The sequence below is a fragment of the Pyricularia grisea genome (assembly GCF_004355905.1).
Source record: "Pyricularia grisea strain NI907 chromosome Unknown Pyricularia_grisea_NI907_Scaffold_7, whole genome shotgun sequence".
Lineage (NCBI taxonomy): Eukaryota > Fungi > Ascomycota > Sordariomycetes > Magnaporthales > Pyriculariaceae > Pyricularia > Pyricularia grisea.
In genome coordinates, this window is record NW_022156720.1 from 1101566 (window position 1) to 1115403 (window position 13838).

Consider the following 13838-nt stretch of genomic DNA (forward strand, 5'->3'; position numbering starts at 1 on the left):
ATCGAGATCTTGCCGAGTCTGGTCAGGTGGATGACGACATTTTGACAGGAGCCCAGCTGGCACCGCTGTGAAAGAGACAGTGGCCGTTTTAACAAAAAGGAATAAGCTCTACAAACGGGCTCTAGGAGGGACATACTGCCTGTTGCCTGCCAGCAAACTGCAGGAGGATCAACGTTGGTGGGGTTACCCCTGAGGTAACGGCCGAGTTGGTCCATCCTCAACCTCACCGCACCTCACGTCACCCCAACTCACTTCCACCTCACCTTGCCGCCACCGCGCCCTCCCCAGGAACCTTCCCATCCTCGACTAAGCACCACCTGTACCCAAGCTGCCCCTTGAATCTCATTTAATCCCCCAACCAACACATCCTAACAGCCCCGGGGAGCGCCCGTTCCCCGGGGCGCGTGGCTGACTGGTTTACGCCTCCATCACCACGGATTTTCTGGACGACAACCATTCGATTCCCACTGCGACCTACAACTTTCTCGACGACAACCGAAGCAAAACCCACCGGGGTTTTCGTAGCCGCTCACCTCCCTTCGGGGGGTTGGGCGGTGAGCTTTTTGTGTTGAGACCTTAGGCTGAGGCCCTGACTGTTGTTTTTGAGAGCTGGATGTTTGGTTCGCTGCCTATATTCTCCCACAGTCTTGCGTATTGCCAAACCTTTTATAGATTAGTAGATGGCTCCATTCCCGAGCTCTATTGCCCACCACCACCGCTATTAAAATATATCTCATCGCCCGCCCCCTATCCCTATTTTACCCCTTTGCCTCAACTGTGATTGACAAATATAGGGACGGGCCACACGCAACTTATGTATAAATCCTTTTCTCCCTATGTATAATAATCAGCCGTCCTTTGGTCCTATTAGTACTACTCATCGGAACAACCAAATACGAGATATCCGTTTTACATAACTGGCCGCCTTTTTCTAGCATCGAATTTTGTGAAACGTGTTAAAATAATCTCGATAAAAGTTGCCAAAGTATACCTACTCCAATTTAATTACTCGTCCTGGCTCGACCTGGATGCTCTTCGTTAATTGCTGCGCTTGCCATAAATGCAAGGATAACATGATGGGGACAAAAGACCTCCCAGACCGCTAACCCGTTCGACCTCGAGAAGTACCGCATTATCAAAGGAGATATGGAAGTGTATTTTATCTAGCATCTCATACTAGGGATCGTATCAAAAGCTTTCACGGTCACTTATTCTAATACACAAACACCATGGTATTCACGACAACAGCTGCTATGCATAATGCTAATTAAGACCGCAAGTTGATTACAAAAGTTCGTTCGTGATAGCCCATATCTTGACGCAATGTAACAACGCCCCCCCAACCAAAAAAGAACTCGGAAATTTCAAATCCTTGACAACCCCTCCATTCTGTCCAAGACAGATCTTTGATTATACTAGTTCCGGGTTTGCCGATAAGCTGTCACAACTCCATGAAGACTTGCAAAAGACAAAGAATTACAGGAGGAAATATGTGATATTCTATGCCAGTATGCCTCCTGAAGAACGAAAAGAGCCCAGATGTAGTCTCAGCTCTCAGTAGTCCATGCGGCACTGAGCAAAAGCTCCGTACTGGTCTTCCATTGTCTGCTGTTTCAATGCCCAGTCGATGGGCATGTGAGCAGACCTGTAGTCGATAGGCAAACAGGCAGACTTGTAGACCGGATCCGTAGCTGGCTTATACGCCATAGGCATGGCCGAACGCGCAAGCTCCTCGTAACCCGAAGACATGTAAGGCTCCATCATGTAGTCTTGGGCCGCCTCGGGGACCTGCCACCTGCCATCACCCCCCTGAATCGGGACCATGACCGGCGTCCCATCCATGCTCATGGCCATGGCATCGTCCATCTGCTGCTGCTCCTCATACCGCATCCGTGCCAGCTGCTCCTCCTGCTCGAGGCTGGTGCTGTTGAATGCTAGGGTGGGGTTCCTCTCGTTGGTTGCTGTTGGTGGGCATATCCTCCACAGCTCCAGAAGTCGCAACTTTTGCGCGTCGTCGGCCTCCTTGAACAGCTGCACCTGCGACTGCGACAGGCCCGCGGGGTCGACGCCATGGCTAGTCAAGATTGCTTCTACTCCTTGGTGCTCCGAGCGCGGGGGCTCAGAGGCAGGTCGGTCCGGCTGTGCAGGGACTGGATCAACGTGGTACACCGAGTGATGGTAGTGTTGGGAGATTGAGTAGGTGATGGGCTGCGGCTCTGGTGCCTTCTGCTGAGGCTGCTCCTGGATCTGGATTTGTTGGATTTTGCCGGCATCGAGAATCAGATTTCGGCTGAAGAGGGCCGCGAGATCCTCATGAGCCTGCATGATGGGTTGTGTGACGACCATTTGTGCTCCTAAATTCACATTAGTGCGTGATCCTCTGCCATATCAGCTGGGTTCGGCTTACTTGAAGGCAATAATGGCAAGCAGAACAGGGCCTCGTGATATTAGTCGTAGAGAGTAATCCCTACTACACCGTGTATCGGCAAAGACTTTGTTCCTCGATTGGTCAAAGGCCAAGCCAAGCGTCAGGTTAGGTGATGTATGTCGTGGTAGATCTGATCTGCAGTGGGGTAGAGAATCCCCAGTCTGGTCGGAAAGTAGATCTGATACAACAACTTTGTATTCTTGCTATGCTATGTAACTGTAACAAGCACTCGAAGTAAGGAGGCAGAGAAATGAAAGCACAGTCGGAAATTGTCACTAAGGAGTTTGAAGGTCGAGAACAGCAGAAAACAACAAGTCCAGAATTGCCGTTTTCGTGAATGTAAGGTGATGGAGGGGGTGTGGGCCGGGAAAGTGGCGGTGGAAGGCTTCTAGCAGGCGAGTAGGGTACCTAGGTAAGGTAGGTGGTAGGCAGGCAGGCAATTAATAGTGGTTTCAGAGAGACTTTGGGCGGCGGTAAATCACACAGTTCGGTGCGCGTGCAGCTTTGTTCTTTCTTGACGAAAAGAGAAAGGAAATGGAAAGCTGTTTTAGACACAGGCAAGGCACGCCCCGATATACCTTGAGCAGCGTGCGAAAGCGGAAGTCAGGTGTTCTTTTTTCTTTGTATTTGTTCCCGAAAAAGGATCAGCAGCAGGGTTTGGCGAAACGGTGTAGAAAACGGGGGTGGTAAAGACTCGAAGCACTGGCGCCCAACGGGGGGTTGTTGGGCACAGGTGGAAGAAATCGTCGGGTCGATATGCTGTTGGTGTGCAGAGGGAATCCACACATATAACGCTTGAAGTCCGATAAAAGACCCAAAATTCCCAAAAATAAGAATTAGGGGGAATGTAATCTGAGACCAAGACGCCGCTGGCGGCAACGACCAGTTCAAGACTGGATGATGACGACAAGTATTAAGATGTTGTGACGGGAGAGAGGGAGGGGGGCAATTCAGTTCATTAATTTGCGATGAGCAATCGACAAGCCGGAATCAAATTCCGGGATCGGGCACAAAGACTCACAAAGCACAAAGCGTGCTAACTTTATTGTGCAATAGGATGGACTCCTGAAACTGGCTCAGTGCCTTGTTTGGCCAGTAAAACGGAGGGATGGCAGCCCCAGAACAATGCAAATCTCCCATCTGCCTCAGCAATCAGATATTCACTAACCAGAACACCTAGGAAAAGCATCAGCTGGTGACGTGATGCCGCCGCTGCTTGGAGGGGTCACCATGTGGCATACGATGGTGCTTTGGGGTACCTGCCTGTCAGGTCAGTTGGACCGCTTCGAAGACCCCAGCCCATAACCCTGCTTTCCGCTAACATTGTTAGGCAGCACGCGTCATGTACTTATTCCCGACTAAACAGACCCGAGGCCCCAAATCGCATGGGCTAAATGCACACCGTAACATTGACCGTTGAAGTTGACCCAATTGGGGGTATGGATGAGAGTGAATGTAAGGGAATACGACAATCTACTGCAGCTCCTCTCAAACACATGTAGTTTTTTTTTTTTTTTTTTTTTTTTTTTTTTTTTTTTTTTTTTTTTTTTTTTTTTTTTTTTTTTTTTTTTTTTTTTTTTTTTTTTGGCTTTTTTTTTTCTGTAATCGCTACGTGGAAAGGTATTATAGTTATACGTCGTCTCAAGGTAATCATTCCGATCCCCCAATCATCTGAGGAACATACGACCAAAATGATGACTCTAATGTGACCGCTAACCGTCATCCATAGCCAGATATGGAACAATAACAGGTAGAGGAGAACTGACAATTCTGACAACAGGGGACAAGGAGTGCATGAGGATTCATGAATTCAAGATGTAGATAGTTCTATGATTGTTTTGTGACGTTATAATAACTCCCCACCCATTTACCAGAGATTATAGAATTTCAGACCAAGGAGAGAAGAGGTCCGTTCTTGTTGGTCGCCGGAAAAAAAGCCTGACCATCCAAAAAATACACGAAAATAAAATTGTGCACCACAGATACATGAATGTATGTGGGTAGAAACTCAACGGGGGCGATATACCTTGGCCAAGGAAAGACAGAGCAATTGACTCTTTTATACTTTCATGCCACCCCATCAAATTACTCCAGTTGGTAGCACACGTATAATCCGGATGGTCTACCTCTTCTTGTTCTTGCGCTTGCCGGGCTTGTTACCACTCGATTTGCCACTTGACTTGGCCTGGCCTAGAGAGTCAACAGACTTCTCTACTAACTCAAAGTCCTCGGCTGAATCTGTGCTGGGAGTGCGCTTTCCAGGCTCCGAGGCAGAGTCCTCGTTATCGTCCATCAGCGGGGTCGTCTCGGCGTCTTCGTCATATGCAACCTCATCGACGGAATCCTTGCTACCAAGTACACGACCAATCGTTCGGCTGTAAGCCCAGACGGGAAGGCGGACAAGTGCAGTATCGCGGATGGTAGGCTGGGGGATTTCATTCGGCTATTTTCGTGCGTGATATTAGCAACACTGTCTCGGTGCTCGACAGCGCATAAAAGTATCCCCCAAGTGTACTTACGTCAAGCAGGTATTCGACAACCTGTCCTTCCTCGTTTTCCTCCTCGAGGTATACATCACCGAGGGAATCGACGACAAGGACTTTACCGTTTTCGGCGACGACACGCTTCTTTGCACCGGTAGGGCCCGAGCCCTGTGGCGTTGGGGTAGCGCTACCGCTGGGAGCAGCACTGCTGCGGGCACGACGAGCCGTCCTAGAGACGGCACCTTTGGACGCCTCGCGGCGGGTCTCGCGCTCTTGCATGCGACGCTGCTTGCGGTTCATAGCCATGGCGGGGCCGGCTCCCTCGTCGTCGTCAGCAGCGACCGGGGGCGGGGGCGTGCGGGCACGGGTCTCGACGCCTGGAATGTTCAGGTTGTCACCCCAGGCGGTCTGACGAGCAAACTTGATGTAGCGGCCGACAAAATCGCGCTGGCGCTTCCAGCTCATGTAAAGCGCCAGATAGTGCGCCAGTCCGCCGCCGAAGAGAAACACGCCGAACATTGCAGTTCCCAGGCCGGGCCGGTAGCGATTGTAGTAATAATTGGTACCCTTCCAAGTCGGGAAGCCATTGCTGAGGAAATGATCGTAACGGTCGCGAGATGGGCTCTTGAGGATATTGGCCACGATGGAGAGGCGAGCCTGGCGATCCGAGGCCTTCTTCACCGCTGCCCGAACCTCGGCCTGGGTAGGAGGCTTGGGCTTCTTGGACTTGTCTTCCTTCGCCTGGCGCGTGCGCTCGGCGGTCAGCTGTTGCTTGACCTTGTCCGGGTGCAAAAGACGAGACTTTTTGCGGTAGGCCTTGCCGATCTCGTCAACGGATGCGGACTGGGCCACGCCGACGTAGTCGTAAAAGTTGACATCCTTGCCCTCGCCAGCGATGAGCTCGTCGCGGACGCGGAAGATTTCACGATCTATTGTTTTGAGTGAAAAAAAGACTGTCAGTCAATGAACGCAGGTGAAGGAGAAAAAAAAAAAAAGAAAAAAAAAACAGGCTCTGCGTGCGCAAATGAGCGAATGCGCTGTGATAATGGCCGGCATCACCACGCAGTTTGCTCGCCTTAGGCGCATTATCCTTACCTTCTGCGGACCACGCTGCGGTGAGTGGCGAAAGAAAGGCCAACAGGCCTAGTGAAAGTGCAGAGAACTTCATGTTCTTTGCATGCTATGTCTTGCTTCAATGATTGAAGGGACAATAGAAAGAAGGAAAAAATCTGGCTGGCTGATGAATAACTGCAGGAAGGGAAGGGGGATGAAACGTCCTCTCCCTATTGATCAGACGTCGGTTGCCGACGGCACTTTCTCTGAGGCCAGCTGTCACGTTAGCGAAGGGTCTAACGCCTCACAGTCCCCGCGTTCTTTAGGGGTAGGTCAGCTTCAGTGGGTAGCTTGGGTGGATACTGTCGCAACGATATTTTGTACGTGTTGTAATTATCAATATGGGTATTGACTGGCTGACGGGCTACCTTGATATTGATTACATACATGGTCAACAAATCAGAGATGATATACGTGTTTTTTCTTTTTTTCTTTTTTTTCTTTTTTCGCCAGCTCTAGAATCCCAGGGTTACACAGCAACAGCAGGAGCGCTCAGCTTCGGCAGACTTTTGACCAAGATTGATCTTCGTTCTGCGCAGGCCGGACATCTGTATACTGCAGAGCCATATTCCCTAAAGTTAGTTGAGGGATTCCGTTCTCCAGAATAATAAAGAAATAAAGAATAAGGATAAAAGGCAAGTCTTGGTGCCTTGCATGCCCAGATCTGATACGTCCACTTGTGTTTTTGTGGCCCCCAATCCAACGCCAGCTTGATGCATGAAATATGGAGTACAAAACCCCACGAGTTCAAGGCCTGCGGCAGGCCTCACTGCTCAGTTTTGATGTTTTTTTTTTTTTTTTTTTTTTTTTTTTTTTTTTTGGCGAACTGAGCCTCATTCAATCTACGGGGTACTTGCGAAGTACGTCGTATTAAGTCCCCTTGCCCGCTTACCAGGGGGCGATGGACACTGTTTTTCTACGGAGATTATTAGTAGTAGGGTGAGATACGGGGTGTCTGTTTTACATTGTTACCTAGAATAGAACTACGCAACGCGTCCATTCATAAGGTCGAGACGAGAATTACTATGGTGGTAAGGGTCATAGTAAAAAAGCCTCCCCTGCTCTGTCGTCCCGTTGTGTGGGCCGTGTGGGCGTTGCGTTGCTGACTTTGGTAATAGGTTTAAAGAAAAAAGAATTTGAAAATTTTAAGTACTTGATTCCTCCCGCAAACAGTAAAGCTGGTGAAGGCCCCACGCATGTACGTGCGGTGGCATGGGAGTGAATTTTTCGCCAGATACCATAGTAAATTTGACGGTACATCACATGGTTGGTCAGTCTCGTCTTTCTGTTATGCTGCTTGTCCGTTCTCTTTTTTTTTTTTTTTTTTTTTTTTTTAAAAAAAAACTTACACCTGGGCTATGTCGCAGAAAGTGTATCCTACCATGCGCGTCATGACATTCTTCTCGTTGTGTACGCGCTCAACCCGGACTCTTGGTTATCACCTGGCCGGCTTTAGATCTAGTCTAGCATAGCAAGCCATAATTATATTTTCCGGCATAGCGACAAGCCCATGCTTTATAAAGGAGATGTTCTGTACCTAGGTCAGTCTCAGACAGAACAGCGGGAAGTGGGACAGGAATTATAAGATTTCTCGGTTGTTTGGAACCCGTCTGTTATGAGCTAGCGCAACCCCTCAGGTATCAGTATGATAACCGGCTTTCTCCAACGCGCTGTCTCCTGCCTTTGACAACCGCCGATGCCAGAAGGAAGTTTAGCAAGTCACGAGAACCAGGCCGGCGACAGAGTCTGAAAGTGACACTATGTGGTCCGGAATCCACAAGTGAGTCAGAGCCCTGATAGTAATCCACAAATCCACCTGAAGCCAGTCGAGACAGGAAATTCAGCAACTTGGCGCAATGGCAGCGCGCCGGGCTCATAACCCGGAGGTAGAAGGATCGATACTTTCAGTTGCTAAAGCTCTCTCCATCATCGTGCACCCCTGATCGAACCGGGAAGTTGTTGCACTGTTGCAATTTTGTCGGAGTTTCTCTTTTTTACAAATCTATGGCGACTCTCGGGGACCCACGTGACCCCATTATGAAAGAGTTTTGGTTTTGTGCCAGGCATAACTACGGAACTTTCAGCGATATCAGAAGTACATACCTTACCTAACTACCTAGGTAGGTTCGTGGTTGCTCAAGTTGAAATGATTCAGGCCATGACAAGTCAACCTAACTACCACGTAACTGTTTATGGAATAATTTATCACTCGTGTTCCATTTTCACACGTGGCAAATACGTTTATGCTTCGCGGTATCCACATAGCTTTTTACTGGACCCGAATGCCAGTTTCAAGACGCGCGAAATGCATCAGTGACTGCTACGTGAAAGCAAGACGAGACACGCTACCTAAACACACGACTGCCCCTGAATAAATGTACCGGCGAGGATTGGCCTTTTTGATTTTTTGAACAAATCGAAAGTTCGCAACCGGGGATGAACACGAGCAAAATACCTAATAAGGTGCTATTATTGGGGACGAAGCCAAGGGAGGTACCTAATGGGGCTTAAAAAATAACATAGTATGTGAAGGTGCAGGGTAAATTTGAGTACCTTACCCACTTGTGCATTCATTCAGGGGTAGGCGTGTGTACAAATATATACATATAACAGCGACTCATTATTACTGAAACAGGACCATCCCCAGTAAGTCTGTGGAGAGGCACTCGATCGATACGGGGCAGATCTGTCAAGCTATTATCTCATTCCGACTATATATAGATATATATGATGGGGACATGCGCCGTCACGGGGAAATCTGCCTCTTTTACCATCATCATAATCATTTTCAAGAGCACAGTTTTCTACTGCACTCGCATTAAAAATGTTCAATTCTGTGCCTTATTTCCTGATACTGACCTCGGGGGTCGGAATCGCGTTGATGCCACAAGTGATGGCAGTCAGCACCATTATACCATACACCAGTTTTGACAACCAGACCAGCTTTGACGCAGTCTGGAACTACAACTATCCCTGGGGCACCGACCACAACGGCGCCGCACGTATGAATGGTTCAGATGCCATCCGGTTGGCGAGCCGCGGCGACCACACACTTGTCATCACTGCTCGACGTGCCTACAACCAAACATCCGCCACTCATGGTGGAAAACAAATTCCTATCAAGTATCTCTCCGGTGCCATCCATGCTAAAGAGCGTTTCACCGTCCAGCCAAACGGCGGCTACGATTTCAAGGGATTTTTCAAAGCCACAACGACCAAGGGTACTTGGCCAGCCTTCTGGCTCACAGCAGTGGACAGCTGGCCCCCCGAGATTGACATGGCAGAATGGAAAGGATCCGGAAAAATTAGCTTCAATACGTTCAATACATCGAGCGAAGTTGCCTCAACCAACGTGAATTACAGTGAGACTGCCAGGTTCCATAGTATCAAGTGCGAATTGAGAGACGAGGGGCCGAATGTCCGCGCCAATTTCTACATGAATGGCAACCTGACTGCCACTCAGGTCGGAAAAGGATATGTGGGAAAAGCTATGTACCTGTGAGCTCAACCCTACTCTGACAAGGCTCCTGCAGTCAGCTCCTACCAATACTGACCCATAGATCACAGGATTATAAACTTGCAGATGGAAGGTTCTTCGGGCTCCCCGGGTCCTCAGAATAGTGTGTTGCTCTTTTTTATCCGGTATTTGGGTTGCATTGTCTTTTTTTCACCAGTTACTAACATTAGTGAAATTCTAGACACGGAATACGCCATACGAGGCCTCGAGGTCCTTTCCTACAACCCATGAGAGAATGGCGAAAGTGTACGATACACCATCTTCCTAGGCCGCAGTGGTTCCATTAACGCGCACAATCCTGGGGGCTAGTGTCCATCTTGATACACTTATACTCAAACATCGTGTTATATGCAGGGGGGTTAGAAATAGTTATTGGTCGATAATACGCTGGGCCGAAAAAGACAAGAGAATGCAGGGTGGGATCGAATGAAGATTCTCGGTATCTAATTGAGCTTCGTCAAGCTAATTTACAGGTAAATTAGGTGGGCGGTTTTATGTATGTTGAGACTTGATTTTTTGTATTCGGGCAAATGAACCTGTGTGCTATTTGATTGATCTGTCCATGCGACTTTTCATGCGACTAATAGTTGGCCATTAGCTTCCATTTCTATAGCTACCTAGGTAGCTACCTAGGTAGATACATTCTTTGTAAGAAGGGGGGTAGCAAAGTGCGCTCGGGTTAGGGTGTGCAATCATGACGTAACCAACCCAACCGAGCTTGTGTCCACTGCCGACGACACCACCACATGGTAGGAGCTATCCACTAAAGTGTTGCCTCGACTCCATCACTTTGGCCTTTCCATCAACTTATCCCATTGCACTTGTGATAAACCTCGAGGGTTGCATTTGTATTGTCCTACCTAGGTACTCTTCTAGTCTTCTGGGTTTCAAAAAAGGTCTTGAATTTCTTGGATCTAACGAAACCACCTGAAGGTCGCAAGACGTGACCACATCCAGTTTGCGATCCGACCCGCATCACGCCAACCTACCTTACCTAGGCACTTACGTCAACCCCGAGGCAGCCCTGGCTCTCCCCAAGTTCCTTCGCTTCGTCGCATCTTCTCTTCGACCAAAACACTACCGACCGAGCAGCACACGTTATCAATCACCTTTGACAGTTCGCCAGATATATCGCCAAAAGCTTGTAACATTTCGACTCGACACTATTTCCTTTTACAAACATAGATTACAATCGCGCATCTGGGGTTTCCTCGTCAGGCGGAATAAGAAGCGTCTAGAAGGGACACGGATTATTGACCGGCTGCTTAGGGGGCAGGAGTGGCATCGTGCGCTCCCACGGTCAACGGCCCTCGCCCGGCGCCACTCGAAGCCGGGGAGGGACGCAACTGTAGCAGGAAAACACAGGGATAAGATGCAATCGCAGTCGGCATGGGGCGGCTACGGCGGGGACGACACGACGCCGCGAGAGCCCGGCGCACGACGCAAGAAGCTGGCGGCCATGGCTGGAAGCGTGTACAGAGCTGGCGTCGCGGCAGCAGGGGAGATGAGGGAGCAGTATAACAACACACGCTTTCGCAATGTCGACAATTCTATCGACCCTCAGATGACCATTCCAGGCTCATTTCCCAATGTCAAGATTGTGCACAGGGGGGACGAGCAGATGGTTCTCTTCCCATCGTATGCCAAGAGGCACGTTAGACAGTTTGACGATCATGGGAATAGGCTGCACCTTAGGCACCAAATGTCGACGCAGCACCAGGACGGCCAGGCAGCCATGAACGACGAAGAGTACTGGCACAACGAATGGGCAAGAGTCGAGGATGCAAAAGCCATCGTGGATGTCGATGTGCGCGGCTGGATATACTCTCCGCACAAGGGACCCATGACGAGAAAGAACAGAATCTTAATAGGGTTGGCAAGGCGCATGAGCGGAATCCCCCCACCCACAATCACGCAAGACAGTGGCGGCCATGAGGATTTGCGCGAACAGCAGAAGATTGCCAAAGAGGCCGAGGAAATCGAACGGAGGGGCAAAGGGGAGGAGGAAGTTGCGAACCGCGGAGGATACAGCGAGGCACCCTATAGTCGAGGCGCCGCTTACGACAATGAAGCCGGCACTCTGCCTGCTGGCCGCGCGCAAAATATTAGCAGGAGTGGTGGCGGGACACCAGATTCTCCTCCCGGCTCACCTGCAATCTCAGCTCGTACAAACACCAGTGTCCCGACCTCTGCCTCCGAGCTGACTGAGGCAGAGATGGCTGTTGCAAATTCCAATCTGATGGCACGGCTGGGTCCCTTTTTGACCACGCCGTTGGTGCAACAAGCAGTTACAATTTTCTTCTACAACGAACAGACCTCGCAGTCTCGCACTGTGACGACCAATGATGCCGGTCACTTCAGCATACGTGCCGCGCTCGACTTTGTGCCGACCGATATTCGCGTGTTGGCCAACGAAAATCTTTCGGCTACGGAACCGGTTGAAATCATCGAGCCTCGTGGCATAAGCCTCATCAGCGACATTGATGACACCATCAAGCGTTCTAATATCTCTTTGGGCGCTCGTGAGATTTTTCGAAACACTTTCATCCGGGACCTGGCAGATATGAGCGTTGAGGGTACCAAGGAGTGGTACAACACCCTCCATGACATGGGAGTGCAGCTTCACTACTGCTCGAACAGCCCATGGCAGCTGTTCCCCGTGCTAGCCACGTTCTTCCATGGTTCAGGCTTACCCCCGGGGTCATTGCATCTCAAACACTACGCCGGTATGCTGCAGGGTATCTTTGAGCCTGTGGCTGAGCGCAAGAAAGGGACTCTTGAGCGCATCATGGAGGACTTTCCCGAAAGAAAGTTTCTCTTGGTAGGCGATAGCGGTGAGGCAGACTTGGAAGTATACACTGACTTGGCCATGGCGAATCCTGGTCGCATCTTGGCTGTTTTTATTCGTGATGTAACAACCCCCGAAGAGCCCCCAAGCCTGGGCTTCTTCGACTCGACATTCGACCCGACTGCCGGGCTAAGGCAAAAGGCTATCGATAGAGCAGCAGGCGACCGCTCGTCAAGCCGACCAGCCCCTCTCATCCGCACACACAGCATGCCCACCAAAACAGAAGCGCCAGTGGAGGATCTCATTGACCTATCAGATGAGCCGGAGCAGGTAAAGCTCAACACCACAGCACAAAGCCTGGCTGGTCTTAGCCTAGACAATGGCCAGCCTGGGGCCCGCCGCAAGCCTGTGCCTCCGGCTCGCCCAGCCAAGCCTGCTGCACTCAGGGGGTCGCCCTCCTTCACTCGAGACAGTGCTATGCATCCTCTCGCACAGATGCAGAACTCGTCCTTCCAGTCGACCAATAGTGAAAGTGAGGTACCGGCACCGCCTTTACCTAGAAGGCCGAGTGGCTCTGCAATCAAGACACGGTCATCCTCAAATAGCCTAACGATGAACAGTCGAAATGGCTCTGAAGATAGCAATGGCAACGGCAAACCTAAGCCCATTCCACCACCACCTCGTCGTCGCGGGACACCAACCAGCCAACCTGCATCACATCAGCGAAAGCCAGGCACTGCTAGCAACCCGGAAATGCCATCGCAGGGGAAATGGGAAATCCTACCTCCACCAGCACATCCAGGAGTATCCCGTACCTCAACTGGAGGAACCATGGCATCGACGACGACGGCTAACAACGGTGCAACAAGCGCGGCCGCAAACGCAATCAACAAAAGAGTTGAGCTATGGCACCGCAGATTAGAGCGGGCCAACGAAATTCTCTCCAGGCAAGGAGTAGCGCTGTACACCTGGCGCAGGGGCGATGATGTTATCCTCGAGGCCACGGGAATTGTGAAGAGGGCAATGGCTGAGCTGAAAAGATAGACTCAAACGAAGGGGTGGTATGTGCGGTTGGTGGCCGGGGTCATCGGTGAGCCCAGATATGAGCCCAGTGGGGTTTTCGCTCTGCCAATCCAGAGTGTGGCTGGTTCTGGAAGTCAACATTACTATTATGATTGGTCATGAATTATGAAGCATTGGAGGTGGGGGCAGGCCGGGAATGCCTTCCCGGAGGCAGATAGATTGGATATAGATAAACCGTTGCCGCTAGGTTCCATAGCCTCGACAAATGTTATCTTAATTGGATCTCGATATGTACGGCCGGTTAGAAGTTTGAGCACAAAAGTCGCACATGCACATCATGTCCCTGTTTGTTTTGTTTAACAAAGGATCTTGCTCGTCTTGAGTTCACAATAACAGAACGGATGGCCGCATCTACAAACAGTATCGGATATTGTCACATCCTCAAGGCTACAATACGGGTAGCTTGATCGTGTACCTTGATGTTGA

At 50.2% G+C, this 13838-nt stretch overlaps 4 protein-coding genes across 4 annotated transcripts; 2 read left to right on the forward strand and 2 right to left on the reverse strand.

Annotated features, from left to right (window-relative positions):
* Positions 1-1554: 1554 nt before the first annotated feature.
* PgNI_09356 (uncharacterized protein) lies at positions 1555-2325 on the reverse strand (the record flags this gene model as incomplete). The annotated part of the gene is made up of 1 exon (XM_031129340.1): positions 1555-2325. The coding sequence occupies one exon, from the start codon at positions 2323-2325 to the stop codon at positions 1555-1557; it is 771 nt and encodes a 256-aa protein (XP_030977471.1).
* A 1803-nt stretch (positions 2326-4128) lies between these two features.
* Positions 4129-6326, reverse strand: PgNI_09357 (uncharacterized protein). Its single transcript, XM_031129341.1, has 3 exons — positions 6007-6326; positions 4948-5840; positions 4129-4871 (listed from the first exon to the last, which is right to left on the reverse strand). The coding sequence occupies exons 1-3, from the start codon at positions 6077-6079 to the stop codon at positions 4551-4553; spliced, it is 1287 nt and encodes a 428-aa protein (XP_030977472.1). The 5' UTR covers positions 6080-6326; the 3' UTR covers positions 4129-4550.
* Positions 6327-8848: 2522 nt separating this feature from the next.
* On the forward strand, positions 8849-9772 carry PgNI_09358 (uncharacterized protein; the record flags this gene model as incomplete). Its single annotated transcript, XM_031129342.1, has 3 exons — positions 8849-9522; positions 9592-9644; positions 9723-9772. The coding sequence occupies 3 exons, from the start codon at positions 8849-8851 to the stop codon at positions 9770-9772; spliced, it is 777 nt and encodes a 258-aa protein (XP_030977463.1).
* Positions 9773-10235: 463 nt separating this feature from the next.
* PgNI_09359 (uncharacterized protein) lies at positions 10236-13373 on the forward strand (the record flags this gene model as incomplete). Its single annotated transcript, XM_031129343.1, has 2 exons — positions 10236-10240; positions 10475-13373. 2 exons carry the CDS (start codon positions 10236-10238, stop codon positions 13371-13373), a joined length of 2904 nt encoding a protein of 967 aa, XP_030977464.1.
* Positions 13374-13838: the final 465 nt, after the last annotated feature.